The sequence below is a fragment of the Phlebotomus argentipes genome, unplaced genomic scaffold (assembly GCF_947086385.1).
Source record: "Phlebotomus argentipes unplaced genomic scaffold, Phlebotomus argentipes genome assembly contig_5, whole genome shotgun sequence".
In the NCBI taxonomy this organism is placed as follows: Eukaryota; Metazoa; Arthropoda; class Insecta; order Diptera; family Psychodidae; genus Phlebotomus; species Phlebotomus argentipes.
The window spans coordinates 11,783,171-11,808,152 of NW_026776165.1; the positions used below are offsets into that span (position 1 = coordinate 11,783,171).

Below are 24,982 nucleotides of genomic sequence, written 5' to 3' on the forward strand. Positions count from 1 at the left end.
AAATTTAATTAGTTTATCTTATTTGTGTTCTGTTACAAGAATTTAAATTACTTCTTATTTAGATTTTTATTCATATTTTTTTTTACTTCATTTTCACTACAATTCATTATAATTTTTTACTCATGTTTTTCTTTTCCTTCATCAATTTAATCTCAATTTTTTTCTTTTTAAATATTTCCGTCTTCATCTTCTTCTTCATCTGCTGTGAATCAATTTTTTTCCTCTTGTAAGATTTTTTGGGTGTTGTTTTTTTTCTTCAGTTTGTAATTTCCTCTCATAATATATATCCATTCAATAAATTATCCCATAGCAAGGACACCGCATGATGGAATTGCGATTTGGCTACAGTCTTTAACAAATACAAAGGCGAACAAATACCTGCAGCAGCTCACTTTGATGTCATCATGGTGACGAATTCTGCAAAAAGGAGAAGAAATATTCTCATCAGCAAAATGTCATTAAGAAAACAGCATTAGAGACTTCTCTCTCCCTCACCTTCATAATTGACCTGCCCGTCGCCATCGATGTCAGCCTCTCGGATCATCTCATCCACCTCTTCGTCTGTTAACTTTTCACCCAGATTTGTCATCACATGGCGCAATTCAGCCGCCGAAATGAATCCATTGCCGTCCTTGTCGAACACCCGAAACGCTTCTCGGATCTCCTCTTCGCTGTCCGTGTCTTTCATTTTGCGTGCCATCATCGTTAAAAACTCGGGAAAGTCAATTGTGCCATTACCTGCACGCGGAGAAGAAAAGAGCAAAGCCATTAGTGGTGAAAATGTAATTTTTCTCCTTGCATTCACGTCAAAACAATCAGACTAAAAAAAGAAAATTCCCTCCTCATGTGATATTTGCTGTCCCATCAACAGATGTCATTTTTTCACAAGATCCACATTTGACCTTAATTTACCGAAAGAAGAAGAAGTACGGCGTGTAATAAATGCCAAATCGCATGTTTAGGATGTATTTTGTAATCTCTCTAGGTTAAGCATATTACAATTTGCTTATCACAGCAAATTGCAAATTCTCCATTTCTGGAAGATAAAGACCTTTTCATACTTAATTTCTTCATTCAGCTTCAAATTTCATTGACTAAACACAACTTTAGAGCACGCTTCAAGCTCTTATTTTCACAGGTTATGCATATGAATTCGGTATAGACGATAGTGCATTTGTGAATTTACGTCAGGAAAAGCGTCAAATGACGTGCTTAAGGTCGCGTCTTCATGTTATTTCATTTATATAGTTGTGATATCACGTGCATAAATTCACAATTAAATATTAAAAATGTTTAGTCTCAACACAATCTGCCAAGGAAGTCTTTTTTGTCTTTTCAAGTTCAGGAATTCAAGCCTTCTCCTTTCAATATCTTTTTGACTTAAAACTCTTTATAATTTGACTGACTTCAAAGGCCATCCGGTTTATTGCATAACGCAGGCAAAGTGTTAGAAAATCTCAAGACAATACACCTGAAAATATGATATCTACAATAACTCCACTTCATTGATTACCAACCCCACCAATCAATCCACCTTCAATTACACAATCACTCTGATGAGATAATAGAAAGTATTGAGTGATATATTTCACGCGGTGACACAGTGAAGAGGAAGAGGAGGAAAAATTCCCTCAATTGCAACTTTATGGACATGAAATATCACCATTATTGTTGTTATGTTGGCATTTTAACTAGATTTCAATCAAAATTTTCGCATTTATCAATTTTTTACAAAAAAAAAAAAACAGAAAAAATGTGAATGAGAAGGTAAAAGTGCAGAAAATATGTCACAAAAATAGATTCTTCTTCAAAGGCAAATTTTTCTCTTTCTCTCACTCTTCTTTTTGTGTTCTATGTGAAAAACAATTCTCATAAATACTAAATAATCTGTCATATCAGGACATAGTGTGGAAAAATGCGATAAATTTCTTTTCATCCTATATTTAGGGAACGCGCAACACAACAAAGAGCGAGTGAGAGACAATTTCACATTAAATGTTTGATCGATAGAAATGATATAAGTAATAAAAAAAATATGCTGATAAATATTTCACAGACAAAAGTGTAGATATACCTTTTCTCCCCCTCTCCCCCCGCCCGCCCGTCATTTTCATCATACACACAACAAGCACAGTGAGTGAGAGCAGAAGAGATACAACTTTAGTAGTTTAATAGGACAGTCACAACACACCATTTTGTCACCATTTTTTTTTCAATTACAATCAAATATTTATGGCCACACACAAGTCACAAATTAATTGGTAAATTACATGATTCGATATGTGTGCCTCATATTGATTTTCTTCTCTCTTCATTCATTTCATAATAAAATAGTGAGAATTGTAGTGAGAATATTCAATATCGTGTCTCTCTCACTTCTCTTGACATTCGAGAATCATTTAGAATATTTTCTTCAATCTATTGCTCGTGAATGCAAATGTAAAATTTAACCCAATAGAGTCCATACTTCAATTATAATATCTCACACACTCGCTGCTGCTCTCCTGAATTGGCCTCTGTGTGTAATAAATATCCACTCCAACTCACAGCTATTAAAATAATCTGAGATGGGGAAGTGATATTATATAAGAGAGAAGGCACTAAGTGAAAATAATCTTATCGCAATAAAGTGATATTGAGAGTGAATTGAGAGCCGAAGCATTCCTCTGAGTCAGAATTGTCACTCTATCGACACTTCACACTCAGTGAATTATTGTTAAGGTGAGTTGATTGTTCTCTGAGACTTGCAAACACACAAGAAAAATCGATTTTTCGCTCTTTTAACGTAATACACTTAAAAAATAAAATAGAAAATACAAGGGACAAAGAACAGAATACAGTGACAAAACCGTGTGAATGTTATAAATATTTCACACCTTTATAATGATTGACTATCGCTCTTTCTCTTCCCTTCACATTCAGCAATTTATCCATTATTCAACCCTTTGACACACATTTACATCTATATTTTCCCCCCTGTCACAATATCCGCAGGACACAATAATTTTCCCACACTTTTGTGACGATTTCCAAGAATTAAAAAAAAATCAAATTTCCATGGAAATTCATCAGCAAGTGTCTCCCTTCTCCCCCTTTTTTTCTCCTGCTGCGCCTTTGATCATATCGACATCAGTCACAATCCAACTATATAAACAACAAAAGTGAGAACATGTTTCTCTCATCTGACATTGTTACATTTTCCACGGAGATAATTTATCGCATTTTCACGCATTTATCGCGCGCCTCTTCAATCACACAAAAACATACATAGAGAACAACTTTTTTCTCCCCCTTACCATCGGCATCCACTTCGTTTATCATGTCCTGCAATTCAGCTTCTGTTGGATTTTGTCCTAGCGAACGCATCACAGTTCCCAATTCTTTCGTGGTGATCGTGCCATCGCCGTCTTTGTCAAACAGGGAGAAAGCCTCTTTGAATTCGGCAATTTGTTCTTCCGTTAATTGGTCAGCCTAGAAATGAGAAAGAAACTTAGAGAAAAAAAAAAGCACAGAATCTTCGAGAATTCATATTAAATCATGAAAGTATGGAATCAATGTAAATTTCCCCTGCATGTAAAATGTAATAAATGAAAATATCGATTCACTTATTTCTGTGTGCTTGCCTGCCGTCAAATTCATCGCACACACACACACACGCGCAATATTTACAATAATCATCATCACACAAGCGTACACATATTACAAAAAAAATGATATCATTTTCCTTCCTATGAATTTAAGTCTTGGAAGATTATGTGAATCACACACATTTTTACTGGACAACGAAACTTTATGGAAAGCAGTTTCCAGAGATGGAAACAGAAGACTCATCAACACATCTGAATATATTCACTTCCCCGGAATGGAAGCAAGTTGTTGGCTGAGCAATTAAGAAGAATGTGAAAAAAGCATCAGCACCAGGCGAAACGATAGTCGGAAGTGAGCATAGAACGAGCTGTGAATATCATAGTTCTGATATAATAAGATGTAGTTTTTTTTCCTTCGTCTCTTCTCATGTTAAAACATGATCATGAGAAAGTATTGTGAGTCATTTTTGTGGAATTTTTACTTTGTACCCTCAAAATCTCACTAAATTCTCTTCTCTCATTCTGTCTCTCTCTCTCTTTCTCTCTCAGCATATCTCAAACATCAAATCGATTTTCACTCTACACGGCAATTTTATCCACCCAAAGAGAGCATGAAAAGCGACACAGAGAGCGAGAGAGTTAGAGAGACGAGACAAGTCCGCATAGAAGAAAAGTGTAAAGTTAAGGCGAACACACTGAGGGTTGGCAATAGTCAGAGAGAGAGAGAGAGACAGAGAGAGATAGTGTGAGAGAGTGTAGTTAAAGGGAGCAATTACTGGTGTTTATGTAGCAGCAATATAGACAACTCTATCCCTGCACAACCCTGTAATTCCATTTGATTTTCACTTTGCACCCTCACCCATTAATCTTTGGAATACACTCTGCACACACTCTCTCTCTCTTTCTCTCTTCTCTCTCTCGCCACACACACATTTTCCACCCATTTTTCCAACATGCCTCGGCCTTTCCTTCCCTCAAAATGGCCTTTCATACTTCCCACCAGCCGAAGGACACTGCGAAAAAGTAACCCCCACACCCCCTCGTCTCTTCGCACACACAACACACCAATCTTTCTCCACCATCGCCTCTTAAGCCATGTCGAAGGCAAATTAAAGAGGGCCCAGCAGAAGGTGGGTGTTCCTCTTCTATATGCTGATTTCTGAGGTCTCTCGCTCGTTCTCTCTCTCCCTCTCTCTCTCCGTGGATTCAAACACACACCATATTGTGCCTGGGAGCTCCGCAACTCTCGCTGGCTTTGAAACATAGCACAAAACACGATATGGCGGCGGGTGACAAAAGTCCGCAATGCGGCAAGACGAAAGCATTGACGACAGGTGACGAAGAAAATAACACAAAAATGCCCAATTACAACACATCACACATCTTTCCCATCACAGACCATCTCTACTCCGGATCCGGGATCACCCCAGGCGCGCCCCCATCAATACACACACACGCACACACACACCCATGCACACACCCACATTCACACACGCGGAGTTTCCGCCAGCCACAGCGCCCCGTCATCATAACCCCGAAAAGGAAAATCGATCGTGTGGTTGAGAAATTTGTGTGTCTACTTTGAAAAAGAACAAAAAAAACGACTCCTCCAACGCCCCCAATTTTATAGTTTGTCCCTCGAAGATATTACATTGACTGCAATGTGTAATGATATGTGGAATGATTTTGGATAGGAAGAATGTGAGGGAAATAATCTTTACCATTTCTTGTTCTTAATATATATTAGAGGTGTGTCCGGGATTTAAATCTAACTCAGAAGCGGCGTGTCACACACACAAGATTCTTCTAGATTTGCTCTGCGCTTTTGTGGGTGGTTGATCCTGTGTCGCAGGAAGTCTTCTCTCACAAAAGTCTTTTTGCCTTCTGTCTCTTCGCAGCGTCGGACTTATATATGTATGGTATATAAAAGTGTTTTCACTACAATTTTTTTTTTACTTCTTTTTGTTAAGAAAGTTCACAACTTTTTTCTTTCCTCTTTTATCAGGACTATATATTTTTCTTCCTATCTTCCGTTAGGGATATTTTCTCCGCGCGCGCACAGTAAAAACTTCTCTCCCCTGTGAGCTTCAAATTGGAATTCAAGTAAAATAATCGCTTCTCGACTCTTTTTATCTTGGGTTTTTCTCTCGCACTCCTCGCCAGTAAGGGAAGGTCAACCAAACACACTGACTAGTCACTTGCAACTGACTCTCAGTCTTCACGAACGCAAAACCCCTATAATATTCTCTCTCGCATTGTCTCTCTTTTCCTCTTGCATCTCATTCACACACTCACACACGCGCGCGCGCGCGTACACACAGTCGCGAAATAATGCCACACGGCGCACGCTCGCTTCATACAATTCAAATGGAATATTAGAGGAATTTTTATAGTAGAGAGCGCCGCTTTGCGCCGTTTAGCGGTATTATCACAAGACAACAGGGCCACTCACCGCATCATCACAGTCAGCCCCATTTGCCGTACTGCGCCCCAAACCCCCGCCACGAGAGCGCACACGGACTCCGGAGTATCCTTAACCCATCCTCGGCAGCAAGGCCGATCAACAGCAGCATTACGACGGGAGCAACAGCGCATTATGCCTGGGACTTGCGTGCGCGAGAGAAAGAGAGAGAGCCAAGGCGAGGCCATAGCTCTCTTGTTCACACTTTGACATCGTCCAATTCCAACATCTGCAGTTCCAGCTTTTTGCAAGCGCTAAAGCACTTGGACATTTTCCAAAAAAAAACTCAATTTCCGCCACTCTCAATTTAGTGAGATACATTCATAATGGGTGGAGCTTAGCAATAGGCGGGACTTAAGAGAGTTAGTCACAATATGCATTGGAAATGAGCTTATCCTGACCAATATTTCTCGGATGTTTTCATTCAGTACAACTTTCAGTACAAATCTGTTTTAATTCTGAGTAAGAAAACTGAGCATTTTTTGAGCTAGTCATTAGTCATCATTCTTACATAGAAAATTTAATTTTGTTTTCGTGCTTCTGATAATTCTCCTAAGATAATTCAGTATCGGGGATTTTTTTTTCTTTTGCTAAGCACTCAATTTTTTTATGACGATATTTAACCCAGTTGAGTGGTATTATTTTGAACGAATAATTGCCATAATTTCGTTGTAGGAAATTCCATAGATGAATAGAAACAATTTTGCTAGTTCACAATACAAAAATCGTCTAATAATTACAACAATCCGATTAAATCATAGCAAATCTGCTTTTTAAACCCCGGAAAACTCGACAAATTCTTCCCAATTGTCTTGGGATTCAAAATTTGGCCAGCAAAGGGCTCCGAATGGCGTGCAATAAGGCTTCTGCCTAAGTCCACCGCCTGGCGAGAGTTGGGTATAAGACAAGAAATGCAGCATGAGCGTATGGCCCTGGGTATGGATCCCCAACGAAGAAAGAGAGACTCCGCGCAGCTGTCGCAGTGCACATTTTTCGCTCAAGCGCCAATATCCGATTACGACTGATGAACATGGCGGACGGTGTTTGCCTTTTTGCATAGCCCATTGCGAAAGAGTGCAGACAAATCGACTCACCATCTTTCTGCCCACTTCCAGACACTTCCTCTCGCCGCTCTACGTCGCTGTGCAGAGCCTAGACGTTGGGGGATGGGCGGGGGGTGGCGCGCTTTGCTGGAAACCGGCGTGGCGCTCTCTCTCTCTCACTCTCGCTCTCTCGCGGACTGCCGATGTGTTGGTGGCGGACGCGAGCGTGTGTGCGCCTGTAGTTCTCTGGGTGCGGTTTGCGATAGAGATTGTTGGCAGCGCCTGTGTTCTGATTGGCTCTCGTCTACCTGCAATGCGTCAATTTTCACTTTTAAACTCAGAAACCGCTTCAACGGTCACAAGCACCGAACGGGAGCTATTTGGGGCTTTTCCGCTCCCGGCCTCGCGATGATTTACCACCGCGCTGGCAAAATAAACTCGTTTGGGGCAGAGAGACGCTCACGTGGATGTCTGCATGCAGCAGAAAAATATTTATTCACAGCACCATTTGGCACTTTTCCACGCTATCTTATCACATGAGCGCGTTGCGGACCTTTCGAGGCCACGCCGCATGCCGCCCCCTGCGTGTCGCCCTAATTTCCTCGGGAAAATCCCCTTGCGTGGCTACATCGCGGCCCCAAGTGTCAAAAGCCACGGAGCTGGATTGATTGGGAAAATCCCCGCCCGGACGCACGCCGCCGAGGCACAAATTGCCATCTCGCGCGCGCCTCTGAAACCCCATCTCGCAAGGCGCCTAATTGGATTTGCCAGCGACATGGTGAGATGTGAAAACCACCTGCAGTCCTTCTATCGGATTACCCAGTCTGGGAGGGTGTGGAAAATTGCGATAACAAGTGGAGGAAATCCAGAGAAAAGTCAGAGTGGGTTTGGGGAGAAAAAAAAAATGACCCGTCATGCCTCTCTGCGCAATGCAGATCAATTGAACAGTATTACGATTGAACCATAAAGATATTACCGTTTATGAGTGTGTCAGCATATTCCTGCAGAGTCACACGCGATGCTCGATGATCTATTTGCCTGATTTTCTCTCTTTTTCTACGCTTTTCGCCCCGCAAAATGCCTTCGCAAAATTCTTAGCACGACGCTCTCGAAAATGACAGATTCACAGTGCGCGCGCGCGCCATCTGCGTTCGGGTACTTCGGCTCGCATGCCAGTCATCGTCGCGCGGTGGATTTTCGCGTCAAGCGATCACAAGTGTAAACAAAACCAATTGCAATCACGGAAAATCTCGTGGAAAAGCCCCCTAAAATGCTCCCCAAGTGCACACAGTGCGACAGAACTACGTCTGTGATGTGGTGGAATGTCGCGAATGGGGAAATCTGCAATGAGTGCAACGAGACGAAGAAGAATGGCGATGGCGATGATTGTTCAGAGGAGAAGAGCATTCGCAAGAGCACGAGAATCACCAGGATGAGGATTAAGTACAATGCGGGCATTGTCAGGGGCATTCCCAAGGGCAAATCGAGGCGAAATATTTTCAAGAAGGCCCCACCGACCAAAACACCCACTGTCACGGCCACGACCACCACCATGGAGAGTCTCTTCTTCGGCCAGACTTACTTTCAGGTCGGAGACATCGTCTCCCTGGTGGACAAGGAGCAGAACCTGTACTACGCACAAATCCGTGGACTTTTGCAGGGTGAGACAAGTGTTATTTGCGTGCGCGGGGAAGAGACACTAAACGGTTTGTTCATTTGCAGACAGTTTCTGCGAGAAATCCGCCGTGATTACTTGGCTCATCCCGACAACAGACAGCCCGCCGCCGAACGTGGAATTCGACCCGGCCACCTACTTGATCGGCCCCGATGAGGACTTCCCGCGGAGGCTCTCCACCATGAAATTCGTCATGCACGCACCCAACGACTATTACAAGCAGAGCTGCCCTTATCCGAAGCCTTATGCGCTCGATGGTCAGGATATCGATACAAAATCGTATATTTGGTCGAGACTCTAGACAGCCTCTCAAGCTTTTTCATACACAAACGGGCATTCCAAAAGGACGAGTACATATAGAATTTTGTACTTATTGCATAAGTAGATCACAGTCGATAATCTCACGCCTCGAGATTGTTGTAAGGCACGCGCGGAAGACCTTTGTGCAGCACATAGGCGACCATCATGGTCAGGAAGCAGAGGAAGACGCCACCAGTGCTCACGGCGTTGAAGGCTGACGGGAATGTGTCGATGGTGCTGGTGTAGATGATAGTGTAAAGAGGCGCCGAGCCGATTGGCGACACGGATTCCAGCGCTGTGACCAGCGAAAACACCTTCCCAATCTCACTGGCCGGCGTCACGTTGGAGATCACCGCTCTGCCCATCGGCCCCGAGATGCTCTTCAGCACACCCACAGCGACGCCAAAGTACAAATCCGCCGGCGTGACGGCCAGCGTGCGCGCTAAATTCTGCAGACAATCACTGGCAAACGCCACGGCGGCTATCATGGCATCGGACATCCGGAAGATCTTCTTGAGCAGCGCAATGGCGCACAGGGCACCCACGAGCTGCACCACAATGCTGACGGACTCATAAATGGTGTAATCACGAATTGTCCAGCCAAACTTGGCGCGCGTGAAGAGGAAGAAGACCGTCGCGGTGCCTTCCATGATCGCCAGCGAGAGCACGAGGCCGAAGATGGCCAGCCAAATGATGGCTCGCCTGTTGTCTGGGCGAGGCTTGAAGGACGTCACGAGCATATCACGGACATGGTCGAAGCGGAAGAGTTCGCGGAATTTTGACTGGAAAGACAAGAAATGGAATGCTTTTTAGTTACAGGAAGAAAAAAGTGTTGAGAAGGTGAAATTCATTTGATTCACTATTTTAAATAATAAATTCTGTCGTTTTGGATTAATCAATAGTGAACCTAAGTTTGTCTTGAGGGCATTTTCTAGCTTATCTGCATGTTTTTCATGTGGTCTATTATAAAATGCGTACAAAATAACGTGCATACGAGACGAGTGAGCTTTAATACGATATGAATAGTTTATCATTTTATGCTTCAGCTCTGATAAATATGAGTGACGGAAAGGGACGTTTGAAATTTTAATGTACTATTGAATTGCGGGGAAAACTGAATTTAATTATTCACTCCACTCCTTTCAATAATAAATCCAAAACGCTCAATTTATCGCACGATAGTCATTGGGAACACCATCAGCTGACCAAACGCACACTTAAGACACAAAACGCCTCGTCATATAAAATGTTATTCCCCGCATCGTTTCAATCTTGGCTCAGAAGGTGATAAATTTTGAGTATTTCTCCCACCCTTTGACTGTGACTCAACGATTCTTTTGCTCACCCCCTGGAAATCGGGACAGAAGACTGTCTCGGCGACGCACAGCCGGATGTGGAGCAGGCCCAGGAGGCAGGAGAGCGCCGACACGGCGAAGACGGTGGCGGCGCTGGTCCACTGCAGGATGTAACTGCTGCTGATGGAACCGACAAACAGCCCGGCGTACAGCACGCCTTCCATCACGCCCATGCGGATGGCGCGATTCTTCTCCGTCGTCACGTCCGTGAGGTTGCAGAAGACGCCCGTGATGAGGGCACAAGTGCCGCCGGAGAACATCACGGGCGCGTACGCGAGGATGTAGAGCCAGGGATTGAGAGGAGCGCTCGCGGAGGCGAAGGCAATGCCCGCCAGCAGGAGGTACACGCAGCAGTAGCCTGGAAAGACAATATTCACGCCTCACTCTTGGCCCTGCTCAGGATCTGTGATTTGTGTGCCCAATCAATACCCGGAAAGTTGCGGTTTAGGCTGACTTGAATATTTAATCATGCTTTGGTGCGGTTTTGTCAGCACAACTTCGGCAGGAATTCCTCCACTTTAGCACTTGTGGTCGTATCAGAAAAGTTTGCCAAAGTATATATTGTAGTCTCTCGAAATTCTCTATTGATTATCACATTACAATGTTGGCTAAGTATTGAGGGAATTTAGCTAAATTGCTAAGCTTATATTAAAGCAATATCTTGCGATTTATCGCATGTTGTAATTATTGCTGTTTTTTTTATCTGGCCATAAGTGGAGAATTGAGAATGCACGAATTGTCTAGAAGTAATTCTCAAGTATGTCCAGATAAAATTTGCTCTTGAGATTCTAGAGACTAAATAGAGTTATTGGAATTTGAGGCAATTGACTTTTTTCTAATGCATAATTCATTGTTGCGTAGTAGTTTCATGCGATTTTATCAATGTTCAAACGGAATTATTCTGGGTAATTTTAATATTCTCAGTAACAGTCAACAATTTCGCCACTAGTTTTGACGAAAACAAGTATTTTTTGTGCTCAATAGAGAGTGTTTCTTCAAGAATTGTAATTATTTGCAAGCTATTCAGCACTTCTTCTGCCGCACACTGTGCAATTCCTCATCGACCTTATAAGACTTCCTCCCATTGTGGACACTTTCCCGCTCACCTGAATAGCACGCATACAGCAGTGGCTTGCGGCCGAACTTGTCTGACCAGGGGCCCAGGAAGAAGCTGCAGATGGCCGGGAAGATCTGCTCGATCAGCGAGCGCACCAGGATGATCTTGGCTGTGTAAGGTTGCACTTGTTGCTCCAGATTCTGGATGTACTCGCTCTCGTTGGCCGTGCCCAGCTGCTGACAGTCGCTCGCGTTGAAGCCCAGCAACTCTGTGCAGGTCTGTTGCACTACCAGATTCGTGAACACGGGTCCGGCCAGACTCCAGCCGAAGAAAATGAGGAAAACCGCCGGTTCGACGGTGAATAGGGGAGTTTTGCGCTCGTTCTGCTGCTGCGCCAGTGAGTCTGGCTGCTCTTCAAGGTCTTCAGCAAGTAGATTTGTTGTGGAAAATGTGGGATCGTCACTCTCCTGACCATTTTCTTCACTCCGATACTCCATTGGGCTTCTGGAGAAGATGCACCAAAAATACGTAAGTAAATAAAACGAAACCACTGATTTCACTGTAGTTTTGATCTTACGTAATTCTTTAATTAATTTGACGAATCAAAATCTCTCTTCTTGACGTGATGTTGGAGATGGAACAAAGAACTTTTTATTGCGAATTGGTGGGAAGCGTGAGAGAAGTGATAAGGAAGCAGAGAAAAAGTAAATCTCAAGGTAACTTCATCGCGACTGGAAATCACACTGAACACTGACTGGCAGAATGTGGTGGGTTCTTCACTGGGTAATGGGGTGCTTATCTGGCGATTTCAAGGGGAAGAACTCACGAGAGTTTTTGTCTTATCACGAAATTAAAAGCATTTTGTGGCCAGGTGATAAAGTTGTTTTGGCGAACTAAAACAGCTGATTCATTGGGACACGCGTGTTTCCCCTCCTTTTCTGCCATGCCAGTATTGTGATGGTGGCATAAATAAACCGTCAAAAATCATTCATCTCACAAAACCGGCAAATTAGTTTGTTTGAGAATTTCTCAATGGAAATTTATTATATTTTCCACCAGTCAAAATGAGTGTGATTCTATTAGCACTTCTACTTGAGAGGAAGATACGACGCAGGCGAGAGACGAGGCACGTACACCAAAAACGTACAAATCGTGAGGAAAAATCGACATGACAATATGGATAAGTTTGTTGTGATAATGAATGTTGCATTACAGATTTGTGATGCAGATCTGCGAATATTGAACCTAAATGCCAGTTCTGGAGGATCTGAGAGGGACAATCTGATATTCTATGCTTCTGATGTCAACAGTGCATTGCGCGAAAAATATGCCGAGGGAGAGAGAAACAATTGGCTCCTTGCAAGCGATGCTTATCATCATTTTCCCTGGCTCATGACGCCTGTGACAAATCCCCAAAGCGTGCCGGAAAATTCTTACAACAGAGCTCACAGGAAGTGCCAATTGGACGCTGTGAAGTGCATTGGTGTCGTGAAGAGTCGCTTCCGATGCCTGAGCAGACAGAGAAGCAAGCAAAAGACACTGATGTACTCTCCGGAGGCAACAGGGAAGCTCATTAAAGCCTGCTGTGTGCTTCACAATGTCATGATCCAGCACGATTATGTGCTGCCGAGTGAGGAGGAAGTCACGGAGGAGCTCGAGAGCCTGCCAGAGAGAACGGAAAATAATGCGCGAGCCATAAAAGTCGAGGAGAGTGACGAGGACGCTGAAGAAAGGACACTTGTTCAAGCAGGAAGGAGTATAAGAAGCCAGATAATAGTGACAAATTTCTAGGTAAACCCACAAAACATGCTAATTTAGGATCATCAAACTCCTTTTTATTGAAAAAATATGAAAGTACGAAAATTTATATATAATTCTGAACATTCTGAATAATTATTTTGTCGTTCAATGAATTATGGAATTCTATTTGAAATTTTACTTGGCCTTTCTTGGCCTCAAAGTCATCTTTTGTGGCTCAATAACCTCTTCAGACTTAATCTTTTCCTCCTCATCCTTCTTCTTGTTCTTTTGCTTCGCTACTGTTGAATCAATCGCCTCCTTCACCTTTCGCGGCCTTCCGCGGGACTTCACCTTTGGCTCCTCAATCTCCACAGTGCTGTCCACTTTCGGTGATGTTTTGTCTTCAGTTTCTTCTTCCTCTCCAGCTGTTTTCTTGGCTCTTCCACGTCTTGGAGAAGCTTTAGCAGTCTCTTCATTCTCCAGAACCTTCAGTGTGACCTTTTTGGTGCGCTTCGGACGATCTGGTGTCTCTGTTGTCTCCTCACTGACACGATCTTCAGCTGGCTTTTTAGCTAGACGTCTTCGCCTTGACGATGGCTTCACCACTGCCTCTGGGCTTTCCTCAAGTCTCACCAGTTCCACTGTCGCTTTCCTCAGTCGCTTGGCAAGAGCAGCACTTTCTGCAGTCTGATCTTCAACGTCGGGAAGTTTCTTAGCTGGCCTTCCACGTCTTGGAGAAGCTTTAACGCTCTCCTCATTCTCCAGAAGCTTCACAGTTGCTTTCTTCGCACGCTTTGGGCGATCTGGTGTCTCAGTTTCCTTCATTTCCTCATCGTCTCTTCCAGGGCTTTGAATTTCCTCTTGCACAGGCTTTTTAGCTGGCCTTCCACGTCTTGGAGAAGCTTTAACGCTCTCCTCATTCTCCAGAAGCTTCACAGTTGCTTTCTTCGCACGCTTTGGGCGATCTGGTGTCTCAGTTTCCTTCATTTCCTCATCGTCTCTTCCAGGGCTTTGAATTTCCTCTTGCACAGGCTTTTTAGCTGGCCTTCCACGTCTTGGAGAAGCTTTAACGCTCTCCTCATTCTCCAGAAGCTTCACAGTTGCTTTCTTCGCACGCTTTGGGCGATCTGGTGTCTCAGTTTCCTTCATTTCCTCATCGTCTCTTCCAGGGCTTTGAATTTCCTCTTGCACAGGCTTTTTAGCTGGCCTTCCACGTCTTGGAGAAGCTTTAACGCTCTCCTCATTCTCCAAAAGCTTCACAGTTGATTTCTTCGCACGCTTGGGACGATCTGGACTGTCTGGAGCAGCAGTTTGACTCGCCTTCGCAGCTGTCTTCGCCACCTTACGCGCTCCGCGTTTCTTCGTCTCCACAGTTGGAGATGATGGGACTGCAAATTGCACAATCTTCCCCACCATTCGTCCTCCACGTGACTTCTCAGACGTCGTGGATTCTGCTCTCTCCACAGATCCTGTCACTTTCAGGCTCTTCTCCGAATAATTCACATCTTTCTTCCTGTTTCGTAGAACTCTCCTCAACATGCTATCATCTGACGGAGTGTTGTTCTCCTCTTGAGCCTTCCTCCGCCGGGGATTCATCGGTGTGCTCGTGACACCTTCGCCCAAATCCAGAGACAAATCAATCACTGAGAGTGCCATGCTCTGGACGATTGCCTGTTTTCGCAGAGAAATCTCACGAACGCCACCAACATCTTCAGTGTCCTGATTAAAGTACACAGAATGTTACTATAAAAAAATCTCTAGAGGACATAAAAAGAAACTCACCTCAACAACACTCTCATTGGGAGTCACATTGCTGTATTTGTCCGAGAGAACCTGTAGAGTATTGTTGGCGCGTCGAGGAGTTGTTGCTTCCGTTGTTGTGGTGGAGACAATCGAATCGATCCACTCTTGAATCCCCTGCCGATCAATATCCACCTCCGGCGGTGACTTCTTCTGCTTCTTCGGACTCTCCTTCCGTGAATATGTGTGCTTAACCGATGGCATCGAAGTGCGTCCCTTCAGGGAGTCAAACAAGTCATCCATGCTGGCATCGAGCTCAATTACCTTCACCTCACTCGATGACGATGAAGAGGGCTTCGGTGGCGTTTCGCTGTCCTTCTGGACAGCAACTTCCTCCTCTGGAATGCTGTACAGTGCGCCCAAGTCTGTTAAGTCGTGGGAAAGATCATCGGTATTCACTGGTTCCTTGAGAAGTTCCCTAACTCCAGTCATTTGGTAGGACATATCATGTGACGTTGAGGGTTTCATCAAGTCCCGGACACCAGCATAGTTGATTGATACATCATCTTTAGGACCTTCCTTCAGCAACTCCTTCACACCAACCAGATTCACAGACATCTCAGCATCTGGAGACTCTCGCAGAAGATCCTTCACACCTCTCAAGTTGATGGAAAGATCAATTTCTGATTCCTTCATCAATTCTCTCACACCTCGCAAGTCCACTGAAGCCTCTTGTGCATCTGGACTTTTCATCAGCTCACGAATTCCAGCAAATCTTATTGAAGTCTCTTCTGGCTTCTCTCTCAACACATCTTTAACACCTCTGAGATCCACAGAATCATCCTGATTGGGCGGTGTCTTCATCAATTCCTTCACACCAACGACATTCTCCAACTTGTTGCTGTCTTTCGGTGTCTTCAGGAGATTCTTCACACCCGGAAACACCTCCAGAACATCTCGTTTCTCCTTGCCAGGCGTTCTGAACAACTTTCGCACACCCACAACATTTGTCAAGTCATTCACCGGTGATTTCACCACATTGAAGATCTCCTTCACGCCACCAACACGTCTCAGATCATCAGAATTCTCCTTCGGTGTCTTCAGCAGCTCTCGCACACCCTTCAGATTCGGCGTCTTCGGCTGCATCGCGAAGAGCAGCTTCTTCCTGGTCACATTATTGCTCAAGTTATCCAGAGGACTGCGTCGCACCTTCGAAATCCTGTCAGACGTTACAGCTCTGCGCGTGACACCTCGTTCGGTGGGTGTGGAAATGTTCTCCTTGTCCGTGATATTTGCCAAATTTTCCATTGTCATCAGCGACGGATCCTCACTCACCATGCTCACAGTCTTCTCGCCAGTCGTGTCAGAGCAATTCAGCTTGCTGAGAGTGCTCTGACCAGTTCGCGTCTTCCTGGCAGACGTCACTGGGCGCCTGGACAGTCGCACGGTACTTCTGGGCGTCGCTGGAGTTCTCTTTTCAGTTTTCGGTGTCTTTGCCGGCGTGACTGATCCCACAGCGGACTTGGAAGCCGATCGCAGCACTCGCTGAGGAGTCGCAGGGATGAATTTCACACTGTCCTCGAGAGTCATCTCATCAGAGTCCTCGATAGTTATAATTGACTCATTTTCCTCGGGAATTTCAAGTCTTTTCACCTCAATTGGCGTACTTTGAGGCAATCCGCCGAAGTCTACACTCACTGGCGCCACTGAAGACGGCGTCTTCATGCTCCGCGTCATTGCTGGGAACTTCATGGGCGTCTTGAAGATCTCAGGTGTGTCAACGCGAACGGCCGCCGGTGTATTTAGATCAATTAAATTCACTGATTCTCTAATTTTCGGCGATTTCAGCGTCGATCCTTCCATTGGCGTTCCATAAACACTCTTCGATGCCTCAATTGCTGTATTGCTCGTCAGATTGTCCACAATTGTCACCTCTTCGGCTGAGCAATGCGCCCTTGTGGTATCTCTCTCCACGGACTGACACCTCATCTTGTCTCTGATCTCAGTGAAGACTGACACAGTCATGTCCGGACCCATGCGACGAAGCTTTGTCTGCAAAAATCAGGAAAAACACAGTCAAATCTGTGGTGAAAAGAGCAAGAATATCCCAAAATCATCTACCTTCCTTCCAGGCTCAGACTTCCAAATACGTCTTCTGTCCTTGACACGACTCACATCCGGCGTGAGACACTTTCCCAACGTCTCCGGAATGCTGAACTCCCACTGAAGCTTGTGATTGAACACTTCAATTGTGTCTCCGGACTTCAGGAACTGCTTTCTCGTCACTGGCTTCGCATTCACCACAACCGGATGGTCCACAGAGTAATTGATGATTTGTACCTGTGAACAAGGAGGAGAGAGGCACTTGAGAATCACCAGGGAGTTTCCGGGAGTGTCCCTATTCTAACCTTGTCCAGCTTTCCCATGGAAATCTTGCAATGAATTGGCAACGCATTGGGATTCCTGAGGCGGAAGAGGCATCGTACATCCTTCCCGAAGCACACAGATTTCCCGCGAGTGGTGTAGGCAATCTTGTTCAGCCCATTTTTCTTCCAGTAAATGAGCTTCCCTCCCAAAAGTGATGACATTTCACTGTATGAATTGCGCTCTCTGGAAGAAAAAAACAAACGCACGAATTACACACAATTCACCACATTTCCACACAAAACTCCATCACCAGAGGTATTAGACGAACCTCTTCTTGGGTTTTCACTCAGAAAATGCACTTGAAATAACCACAGAATGGTAAATTATGGTGATTTTTCCACAAAGACGCTCACAGAGACGCCACAAAATCAATCGTTGTGAAATAAATTCAAGCCGTTTGACAGCGCTAACTGTGAGTACTAAAAAATTTCCGTTGCAATTTACAAATGTCGTGCAGAGTATTTGTGGCCACAATAGAAATTGCGGTTTAAATAAAATCTTAATGCTAGAGCTGATAAGAAAATCCGGGGGGTTTATCAGGTGAAATTTCTGAGTATATTTTTGAATGACATAAGAATATTGGAGAATAACAAGAATATTTTTGATAAAATTAAAATATTCTCCATATCCAACGATTATACTGAGTATAATTCTGATTTAGGGGAGAAAATCTCTGACATTAGCGGGATGATAACGAATGGTCCAATGAGAGAAGCTCTTAAGTTTGGCTGCTTTATGAAAAGAAGGCAGATAAATTGCAAAATGACGGTAATTGCGGTGAAAATGCAACAGTTGGATTCTACATAAGATTATAAGTGGAATGGATCAAAAAGAAAGGGAATTCAAGGTTGCCTCTGGCGCGCATGGATGCCAATAATAGAATCACACTTATGCCGACCCACAACGTCACCCAGATAGATGTGATTGAGGAAATTGTTCTTACACGAATTCCCTCACACAGTCACCCAGTTCATCAGAGGGTCTCCAGAATTCCGTGCGATTTTTCTCGACGGATTTGCCAGCCAAAAGCCCATGGAGATCCTAACGTTGCGATTATTTAGTGTGAGATTTTTAATTGGTTCAAACCGCGCGCAGAAAATCACCGCAGAACTTGTGATAAAAGATAAAAGCCAGAGAATTGAAATCACCCTATGACTTGGCATAGTGGCACAGTCTGTGAACAAATAGAATTAGACAGAGAGAGGAGAGACGCGCAAATTTCACTTAAACACCATCCGGACAGCATCCGTGCGTTGCCTCAGTTGATTCAATCACTCTGATCAAGTCGCATGATCTTGCCCATCATTCCCACACAGCAAATTGCTCAATTCGATCATCGCAGTGCTTCCGCAAAGTGTCTTATTCCTGTGTGTGCACAAAGAAATGATCCTCGCGCGAGTGCTCAGGACGCTTCAGCAGCCAGGACTGCGCCTCTATCACTCCAGGAGGGCGGCGTCTCCGCCCAGAATCCTCATAACCGGTGAGTCTTGACGAGCCTTCTCTGGCGCTGAGCCAACTTCTCATGCCAGCAAGTATGTGCTCGTGTTGCCGAGGGAATTGCATCAAGTGACCATCTTCATGGTCAGAGTTGATTTGCAATTGAGATACAAGTTCAATGATAAATCTCGCTCGTGCGACTCGCGCATATTTTAGCGATAATTGTAGGAGGAGGAAGTGGTCTTGTGGCGTTGCAAAACCACATCAAATCTCTTCCAATAAATTCTCGGGTTTATACAATTGTTGAGCACTTTTTTCTTTAAAGTTCGCGCTCATTAAATGCTTACAGAATGAGTGCGAAATTCTTCGTAAATAACTTATCTATTTTTACTCCTCCAGGCGGTCTTGGGCAGTTGGGAACGGAGTGCGCCAAGCTGCTCAGAGGCCACTTTGGAACGGAATCTGTGATACTGTCGGACATCATAAAGCCCAGCCAGGCTATCGTGGACAGTGGACCCTACATCTTCGCCGACATCCTCGACTTCAAGGTGAGAAAATGTCTGGTGCATAAGTGATGTGAAAAAAAGTCTTAAAGTATCGATAAATTTTCCAAATAGACGAAACGTTGGAGGGAAATTCTATTCAGCTTTTTGAACTTCCTTAATTGGTTGCTTTAAAATGCCGCTTGATTCTAGAATCGGAAAATCCAGGGGTTTTCCACAAAAATGCCCCATTTTTGCGAGGGTTATTTTATGGTACAATCGGGCCGCATATATTGATAAATGGGTTCTTTTCATTGGTAGAAAAGCTTTAAGCAGAAATATTTGCGATGAAATCGATGCAAGAAAGTTTCTATTTGCAATATTTTAACATTACAATGTTCAGATATGAACCGAAATTGTCAGTAAAGACAATAAGTTCCATAATATATCAATGTGAAGTGCAAGAATAGCCAATAAGAGTCATGTTAAATTGCAACTGGAGCTTTTCAGTTCGCTGCGTTGTGCCCAAATGTGAAGTGGAAAGTTCTTCACATGGGCGCTGTATTTTGCCGGTAAAATGTGCGTTGCTATCCAACTTATAAATAAATGCCTCACGCGATATCTCACGTACTGCTCACGTCACGGAGTCTCAAGCGGTGTGTTGTGGTTCTTCTGTTCGTGCAGGGTTTGCAGAAAATCGTCGTGGACTATCGCATCGATTGGTTGATCCACTTTTCCGCGCTGCTCAGCGCCATTGGTGAGCAGAATGTGCCACTGGCCGTGAGGGTGAACATCGAAGGGGTGCACAATGTGATTGAGCTGGCCAAGCAGTACAAATTGCGCATCTTCGTGCCCAGCACAATTGGCGCCTTTGGTCCAGATTCACCCAGAAATCCCACGCCAAACGTCACGGTAAGTGTTGTTCGCACGCCCTCATCAACATCTCTTTTCTCTCTATCACGCCATGACAAATGGGCAATGAAGGAGTCATTAGCGCGTTGTCTTGTCATTAAGTGTGTTGAAAAATACGTTAAAATTTCACTTAAGAATTCAAAGAATCTTATTCAATTGTTATCTGTGACTTTCTGTGCAGATTCAGAGGCCAAGAACAATCTATGGCGTGTCGAAGGTTCACGCTGAACTTATTGGCGAATACTATCATCACAAGTTTGGCCTGGACTTCCGCTGCTTGAGATTCCCCGGTGTCATTTCCAGCGATGCTCCTGGCGGTGGGACAACAGGTGAGCGAAAACAAAATTGAATCACACACTTCTTATCGCCACAATCTTGTCCGTTTTTCCACTGTATAGATTACGCCGTGAGCGTGTTCTACGATGCTCTCAAGACTGGCCACTTTCAGTGCTACCTGAGGCCAGATACGCGTCTGCCCATGATTCACATTGAGGACTGTCTCAGGTGAGTGCTTGTGCGGCTCTCAGGCGCGCGCCCATTAATCGCTTGATGCCGATGCAGGGCTCTGCTCGAGTTCATGACGGCGCCGCAGGAGAGCCTCAAGAGGAGGGCCTACAATGTCACCGCCATGTCCTTCACACCGGAAGAATTGGTGGCGGAATTGGCGAAATATGTGCCAGAGCTCAGGGTGACCTACAAACCCGACAGTCGACAGCTAATTGGTAAGCGATGAGAATCCATCATAATTTCCCGCCGAATCATTCGAGAAAATGCCTATTTCCCCAGCTGACTCGTGGCCACAAGTGTTCGATGACTCCGAGGCGAGGAACGACTGGGGATGGAAGCCCAAGTACAATCTGCAGGATCTGACAGAGATGATGGTGAGCGACGTGAGGAGGATGCTTGTGAGGAATGGACAGCTTCAGGAGGCTTCCGGATGATGCGCTCAAGTGTGCATTTTATCTATTTTATCTCTAATCAATCAACACTCATTGGTCTTGTATACGAATCCAAATTGGTGCCAAAAGCTATTTAATATAACACAATTTATATACAACATTATCGGGAAATGGCAATGTAATCGCGCAACATATTTTTTTTTATTGATAACAATGGGGATTTTTTTTTGACAAAATGTGACTCTCTGTGAACAAAATTGTATGTTATTAAATACTGTCTTGAGTCATTTTCACTGGTAAAACAATCCTTTCTTTTGCAAACCAACAATGAAACTCTCGTTGTCACACACACACACTTTAATTGATTACGAGAATTTGTGATAAGAATTCGGAGAAAATTGCACGGAAAAAATATTACCAAGATGTACTCAAGTGCGCCTCTCTCTCCCCTATCCAAAGGCCTTCCTTCTTGATGCGTTAATCGATCAAACTTTGTGGCCTTTTAGCAATGGAAGAAGTCACTCTTCTCAGTGTGAGCGATAAGAGGCGGAAAGCACAGGCAGATGAGGTGTTGAAAATCTTAAAATTCCATTCGGATTCTCTGAGTGATGACAGTGAAGACTCTGATTGTGGCAGCCAGCTCTCCGATCCCTTCTCAGACATGGAGGAGAAGACCGTTCCAGTGCCCAGTGGGAAGAGAGTAAGAAAAAGCTGCAAATCCTGCGAAACAAGGCGCAGGATTTCAACTGAAGACAATGGCATATTTGCAGAGAATGACCAAAATCGAGACTGACATCATGCTGATGTCCAGCTTCACGCCCAACTTTATGACTGTCCAGAAGGAGATGCTGGAGAAAATACCAGTAGACTCTTCGATATGCTCAGATTTCGCTATCGCGCGCAATTACACGTACTTGGACAGGCGAGAACCCAAGGAGAGTGATGAGAAGATCAGGAGCAGAATTCAGGACATGCTGGGCTCGTGCGGCGTCAAGTCACCGGCGGCGAGTCGCGCCTCGCCGGATAAACACATCCCAACCGCGGCTCCGTCGCCGCTGGAGATGTACAAGGAAATGTATGGAAAGTCGCCCATGAGCGATGCTGACAACAGTTCCTTGTCGGCCGTCTGGCGAATGCTGGAGGCGCAATCGGTGGAGAATGGATTCCCAGTCACACCTTTTGGCTACAATGTCTTCGAGGACAAGCGCCTGGAGTGGCTGACGCGGAAGGATTCGACGTGGAATGACAGGGAACAGATTCGGGAGAAGTGTGAAAATTGGTTGAAGAATATTGAATAAATTTGCAGATTCTCAAGTAAAAAGACTTTTCCAGCAGGAACTCAGCAATATCTGCCAGAGACACAGAAGTGACTGTGAATCCTTAGCTAGGATGACGCAAAGAAATTGAATTCTGTATTAATTATTTCTGCTTAGGCACCTGCTATTTGCCTTCTTCAAGTTCAGAATACAATTTAAAGGAAAACCAACACTTGACACAATATTGCGCCATTTTATGCTTTTATAAAAACCATCACTTCAACAATAGCTTTTTTCCACTGATCAGTGATATCTCGATGATTTTTCCGCGAAAATTTCAACTGATTATGCTATCAACCGGTAAATTCTTCACCACAGGGTTTTCTCAAGAAGTATTAGCACCACCAATAAAATCTTATCACGAGCACAACTACAGTCTCTCCGCATTATAAAATCGCGCGAATAGAGCGCTTCACATTCGGCTTTTCTAATCAGTTTCAGTGTGATATCAGTTGAGTGAGGTTCTCTTTAGTTAAAGCACAAAGTATGGCAAGTGAAAGTGATAAGAGTGTGCAACAGGATGATCTCGACGCGATTTCCACACTTGTGGAGAAAGTGAAGGCGTGAGTTGCTGATCTATCACGCGTTAAACTATATGTCTAACAGCCTACGCCTTCAGCACCTTCATTCCTGAGCAATCGTCAGATGTCCAGCTGAAATCTGTGGCCGCCGACTCGGAGTACTATGACATGACGAATAAGAAGCGCGGCGTGGCGCTCATCTTCAATCACAGGGACTTCAAGAGAATGCCAACGAGGATGGGTACGAATAAGGACCGCGATCGCATGGAGGAGGTCTTCAAGCAGTTGGGCTTCGAAACGCGCGTCTTCAATGACTTGAGCCGCAAAGAATTGCGTAATGTGCTGGAGAAAGGTTAGGAAGAATCATCACTCCTTCTGTGCTGTGATTTGTACGTTTCTCTTCTTTGGCAGTGGCGCAGGAGGATCACTCGGACAGTGACTGCTTGGCGCTGATTGTGATGACACACGGAGAGACAGGATATCTATATGCCAACGATGACAGCTACAAAATCGAGGAGTTGTGGTTCGAATTCATGGGCAACAAGTGCAAAAGTCTCATTGGGAAGCCAAAATTATTCTTTGTCAACGTGAGGCTCAAGTATCAATTTATCGCTTCTAATCCACCTGATAACTTATCATCTTGCTTCTCAAGGCTTGTCGTGGCGAGAAGTTCGATCACGGCGTGACGTTCTCCAGAGTCTTCACGGATCAGGTGGACTCGACTGCCCGCGAAGTGACCTACGCCATTCCCTCCGTGGCGGACATCCTCGTCACCTATTCCACCTTCGACGGCCACTACTCCTGGCGCAATCCCGAGAACGGCTCGTGGTTCATCGAGGTGCTGTACGAGGAGTTGAAGAAATTCGGCTCAGAGCGTGATCTGCTCACGCTGCTCACGGGTGTCAATCGACGCGTGGCCTATGAATATCAATCCAATGTGCCGTCCAACCAGAAGATGGACTCGAAGAAGCAGCAGCCATCCATCGTGAGCATGCTCAACAAGATTCTCTACTTCACACCAAAGAAGGGCAACGAATAGTGACTCAACTGTGGAATTTATACTTAATCTTAGAGAAATTGCGGCAAATGTGATGTTTTTTCTTGCCCTTTAAAGATAGTGACAACTATGTAAGTGAATTTTGAAGTATTTAATGACTCTCTGGAGTTATTTAATGTTGTGCTGAAGAAACTCTTATGAATAAAGTTTTTGGATATTATTCATAAAAAATTTTACTTAACACTTAATCTTAAAAGATAAAAGACATTTCCTCGAAAGACAGTGACTCAATATTTCTGCGTCGAACTGTATAATTTGCGGACTGGAAATCGCCGTGAAGTATGCCAAGAGTTTTCAAGTTTTCCATGCAATTTTTGATCCGTTCACGCTACTCAAATCTCCACTTAGCAATCTCAAATCAATTAATAACGTGGCTTATCTATAAATTAACATATTCTTTTGTATGTACTAACCATCGTGAGCTGGTGGGAGATTTATCGACTGGACTTGTCTCAATCAATTGAATGGGAGAAAGACTGTCTCTGCACAGATGTCGCGTGGAAAAAAATGGGTTCAGGTGAATCTCGGCTGTGTGATGATTTCTTTAAACTTTCATTGGTTGTTCAATGCGCGAATGCGAATGAGACGGAAAGGGGAATCATTAAAAATATATATCGCATTTCCACTTCACTGTCAAATGTGGTTTTTTTCTTCTCTCACTCGCGAATGTCTCTCTTTTTCAACCTTTCTTTCCCATCGATTGTGACGCTCTTACACTCTCTCGCCACTTGTCTAAGCGCAGTCAATTCATTAGTTTTGTGCCTTGGATTGTGCAATGCGCACCAGAGAGTCAAAATTGCCGGATTGTGCATTGAAACGTGGCGTCGAGTGTGTCCAACAACCAGAAGTTCTTGGAGCTGAAGTTACCCAAAGCAGCAGCAAAGAGTTTCCATTGCCAGAGTGCCTCTGATCTTGCCAGGAGAAGTGCCCACAATTTTTTTTTTTAGTTTTACTTGCTATTGTGTGCATTTTC

General features: G+C 44.3%; 8 protein-coding genes across 9 annotated transcripts; 5 read left to right on the forward strand and 3 right to left on the reverse strand.

The window, feature by feature from the left end:
• Positions 1-243: 243 nt before the first annotated feature.
• Positions 244-8,178, reverse strand: LOC132255574 (calmodulin). 2 transcript variants are annotated; one of them, XM_059751665.1, is made up of 5 exons: positions 8,068-8,178; positions 7,143-7,399; positions 3,297-3,471; positions 496-738; positions 244-417 (listed from the first exon to the last, which is right to left on the reverse strand). In XM_059751665.1, the coding sequence occupies exons 2-5, from the start codon at positions 7,143-7,145 to the stop codon at positions 389-391; spliced, it is 450 nt and encodes a 149-aa protein (XP_059607648.1). In that variant the 5' UTR covers positions 7,146-7,399; positions 8,068-8,178; the 3' UTR covers positions 244-388. The 2 variants fall into 2 exon arrangements, with proteins under 2 accessions (XP_059607648.1, XP_059607647.1); XM_059751664.1 differs by lacking the exons at positions 7,143-7,399; positions 8,068-8,178 and adding an exon at positions 5,309-5,816.
• Positions 8,179-8,304: 126 nt separating this feature from the next.
• LOC132255573 (GATA zinc finger domain-containing protein 1) lies at positions 8,305-9,067 on the forward strand. The gene is made up of 2 exons (XM_059751663.1): positions 8,305-8,752; positions 8,814-9,067. The coding sequence occupies exons 1-2, from the start codon at positions 8,362-8,364 to the stop codon at positions 9,065-9,067; spliced, it is 645 nt and encodes a 214-aa protein (XP_059607646.1). The 5' UTR covers positions 8,305-8,361.
• Positions 9,068-9,167: 100 nt separating this feature from the next.
• LOC132255572 (probable peptidoglycan muropeptide transporter SLC46) lies at positions 9,168-12,169 on the reverse strand. The gene is made up of 4 exons (XM_059751662.1): positions 12,056-12,169; positions 11,528-11,982; positions 10,412-10,779; positions 9,168-9,848 (listed from the first exon to the last, which is right to left on the reverse strand). The coding sequence occupies exons 2-4, from the start codon at positions 11,973-11,975 to the stop codon at positions 9,168-9,170; spliced, it is 1,497 nt and encodes a 498-aa protein (XP_059607645.1). The 5' UTR covers positions 11,976-11,982; positions 12,056-12,169.
• Positions 12,170-12,542: 373 nt separating this feature from the next.
• On the forward strand, positions 12,543-13,269 carry LOC132256025 (putative nuclease HARBI1). The gene is made up of 2 exons (XM_059752204.1): positions 12,543-12,608; positions 12,694-13,269. The coding sequence occupies exons 1-2, from the start codon at positions 12,543-12,545 to the stop codon at positions 13,267-13,269; spliced, it is 642 nt and encodes a 213-aa protein (XP_059608187.1).
• Positions 13,270-13,311: 42 nt separating this feature from the next.
• Positions 13,312-17,546, reverse strand: LOC132256027 (neurofilament heavy polypeptide-like). The gene is made up of 4 exons (XM_059752205.1): positions 17,367-17,546; positions 17,080-17,298; positions 15,001-17,010; positions 13,312-14,937 (listed from the first exon to the last, which is right to left on the reverse strand). The coding sequence occupies exons 1-4, from the start codon at positions 17,544-17,546 to the stop codon at positions 13,414-13,416; spliced, it is 3,933 nt and encodes a 1,310-aa protein (XP_059608188.1). The 3' UTR covers positions 13,312-13,413.
• A 1,082-nt stretch (positions 17,547-18,628) lies between these two features.
• Positions 18,629-21,529, forward strand: LOC132266187 (L-threonine 3-dehydrogenase, mitochondrial). The gene is made up of 7 exons (XM_059767040.1): positions 18,629-18,865; positions 19,222-19,370; positions 19,989-20,216; positions 20,398-20,545; positions 20,615-20,720; positions 20,778-20,938; positions 21,003-21,529. The coding sequence occupies exons 1-7, from the start codon at positions 18,769-18,771 to the stop codon at positions 21,155-21,157; spliced, it is 1,044 nt and encodes a 347-aa protein (XP_059623023.1). The 5' UTR covers positions 18,629-18,768; the 3' UTR covers positions 21,158-21,529.
• An 85-nt stretch (positions 21,530-21,614) lies between these two features.
• Positions 21,615-22,413, forward strand: LOC132255542 (uncharacterized). Its single transcript, XM_059751622.1, has 2 exons — positions 21,615-21,815; positions 21,886-22,413. The coding sequence occupies exons 1-2, from the start codon at positions 21,624-21,626 to the stop codon at positions 22,411-22,413; spliced, it is 720 nt and encodes a 239-aa protein (XP_059607605.1). The 5' UTR covers positions 21,615-21,623.
• Positions 22,414-22,853: 440 nt separating this feature from the next.
• Positions 22,854-24,131, forward strand: LOC132266188 (caspase-1-like). The gene is made up of 4 exons (XM_059767042.1): positions 22,854-22,994; positions 23,051-23,304; positions 23,364-23,539; positions 23,605-24,131. Exons 1-4 carry the CDS (start codon positions 22,918-22,920, stop codon positions 23,989-23,991), a joined length of 894 nt encoding a protein of 297 aa, XP_059623025.1. The 5' UTR covers positions 22,854-22,917; the 3' UTR covers positions 23,992-24,131.
• Positions 24,132-24,982: the final 851 nt, after the last annotated feature.

What these genes read in the sequence shown, in the direction of transcription:
- LOC132256027 (XM_059752205.1), bottom strand. Translation starts at nt 17,546, where the DNA reads ATGTCATCACTTTTGGGAGGGAAGCTCATTTACTGGAAGAAAAATGGG. An exon ending in AGTCTGAGCCTGGAAGGAAG is followed by an intron (nt 17,011 to 17,079) that starts GTAGATGATTTT and finishes TGATTTTTGCAG; the next exon opens with ACAAAGCTTCGTCGCATGGG. An exon ending in CCAATGAGAGTGTTGTTGAG is followed by an intron (nt 14,938 to 15,000) that starts GTGAGTTTCTTT and finishes TACTTTAATCAG; the next exon opens with GACACTGAAGATGTTGGTGG.
- LOC132266187 (XM_059767040.1), top strand. Translation starts at nt 18,769, where the DNA reads ATGATCCTCGCGCGAGTGCTCAGGACGCTTCAGCAGCCAGGACTGCGC. An exon ending in CACATTGAGGACTGTCTCAG is followed by an intron (nt 20,721 to 20,777) that starts GTGAGTGCTTGT and finishes ATGCCGATGCAG; the next exon opens with GGCTCTGCTCGAGTTCATGA. An exon ending in CGACAGTCGACAGCTAATTG is followed by an intron (nt 20,939 to 21,002) that starts GTAAGCGATGAG and finishes CTATTTCCCCAG; the next exon opens with CTGACTCGTGGCCACAAGTG.
- LOC132255573 (XM_059751663.1), top strand. Translation starts at nt 8,362, where the DNA reads ATGCTCCCCAAGTGCACACAGTGCGACAGAACTACGTCTGTGATGTGG. An exon ending in AATCCGTGGACTTTTGCAGG is followed by an intron (nt 8,753 to 8,813) that starts GTGAGACAAGTG and finishes GTTCATTTGCAG; the next exon opens with ACAGTTTCTGCGAGAAATCC.
- LOC132266188 (XM_059767042.1), top strand. Translation starts at nt 22,918, where the DNA reads ATGGCAAGTGAAAGTGATAAGAGTGTGCAACAGGATGATCTCGACGCG. An exon ending in CTTGTGGAGAAAGTGAAGGC is followed by an intron (nt 22,995 to 23,050) that starts GTGAGTTGCTGA and finishes CTACGCCTTCAG; the next exon opens with CACCTTCATTCCTGAGCAAT. An exon ending in CAAAATTATTCTTTGTCAAC is followed by an intron (nt 23,540 to 23,604) that starts GTGAGGCTCAAG and finishes TTGCTTCTCAAG; the next exon opens with GCTTGTCGTGGCGAGAAGTT.
- LOC132255574 (XM_059751665.1), bottom strand. An exon ending in AAACGAAGTGGATGCCGATG is followed by an intron (nt 739 to 3,296) that starts GTAAGGGGGAGA and finishes CTCCGCGTGCAG; the next exon opens with GTAATGGCACAATTGACTTT. An exon ending in CGGGCAGGTCAATTATGAAG is followed by an intron (nt 418 to 495) that starts GTGAGGGAGAGA and finishes TCCTTTTTGCAG; the next exon opens with AATTCGTCACCATGATGACA.
- LOC132255572 (XM_059751662.1), bottom strand. Translation starts at nt 11,975, where the DNA reads ATGGAGTATCGGAGTGAAGAAAATGGTCAGGAGAGTGACGATCCCACA. An exon ending in GCTGTATGCGTGCTATTCAG is followed by an intron (nt 10,780 to 11,527) that starts GTGAGCGGGAAA and finishes TTGTCTTTCCAG; the next exon opens with GCTACTGCTGCGTGTACCTC. An exon ending in TCTGTCCCGATTTCCAGGGG is followed by an intron (nt 9,849 to 10,411) that starts GTGAGCAAAAGA and finishes TTGTCTTTCCAG; the next exon opens with TCAAAATTCCGCGAACTCTT.
- LOC132255542 (XM_059751622.1), top strand. Translation starts at nt 21,624, where the DNA reads ATGGAAGAAGTCACTCTTCTCAGTGTGAGCGATAAGAGGCGGAAAGCA. An exon ending in CAGTGCCCAGTGGGAAGAGA is followed by an intron (nt 21,816 to 21,885) that starts GTAAGAAAAAGC and finishes GCATATTTGCAG; the next exon opens with AGAATGACCAAAATCGAGAC.
- LOC132256025 (XM_059752204.1), top strand. Translation starts at nt 12,543, where the DNA reads ATGAGTGTGATTCTATTAGCACTTCTACTTGAGAGGAAGATACGACGC. An exon ending in GCAGGCGAGAGACGAGGCAC is followed by an intron (nt 12,609 to 12,693) that starts GTACACCAAAAA and finishes GTTGCATTACAG; the next exon opens with ATTTGTGATGCAGATCTGCG.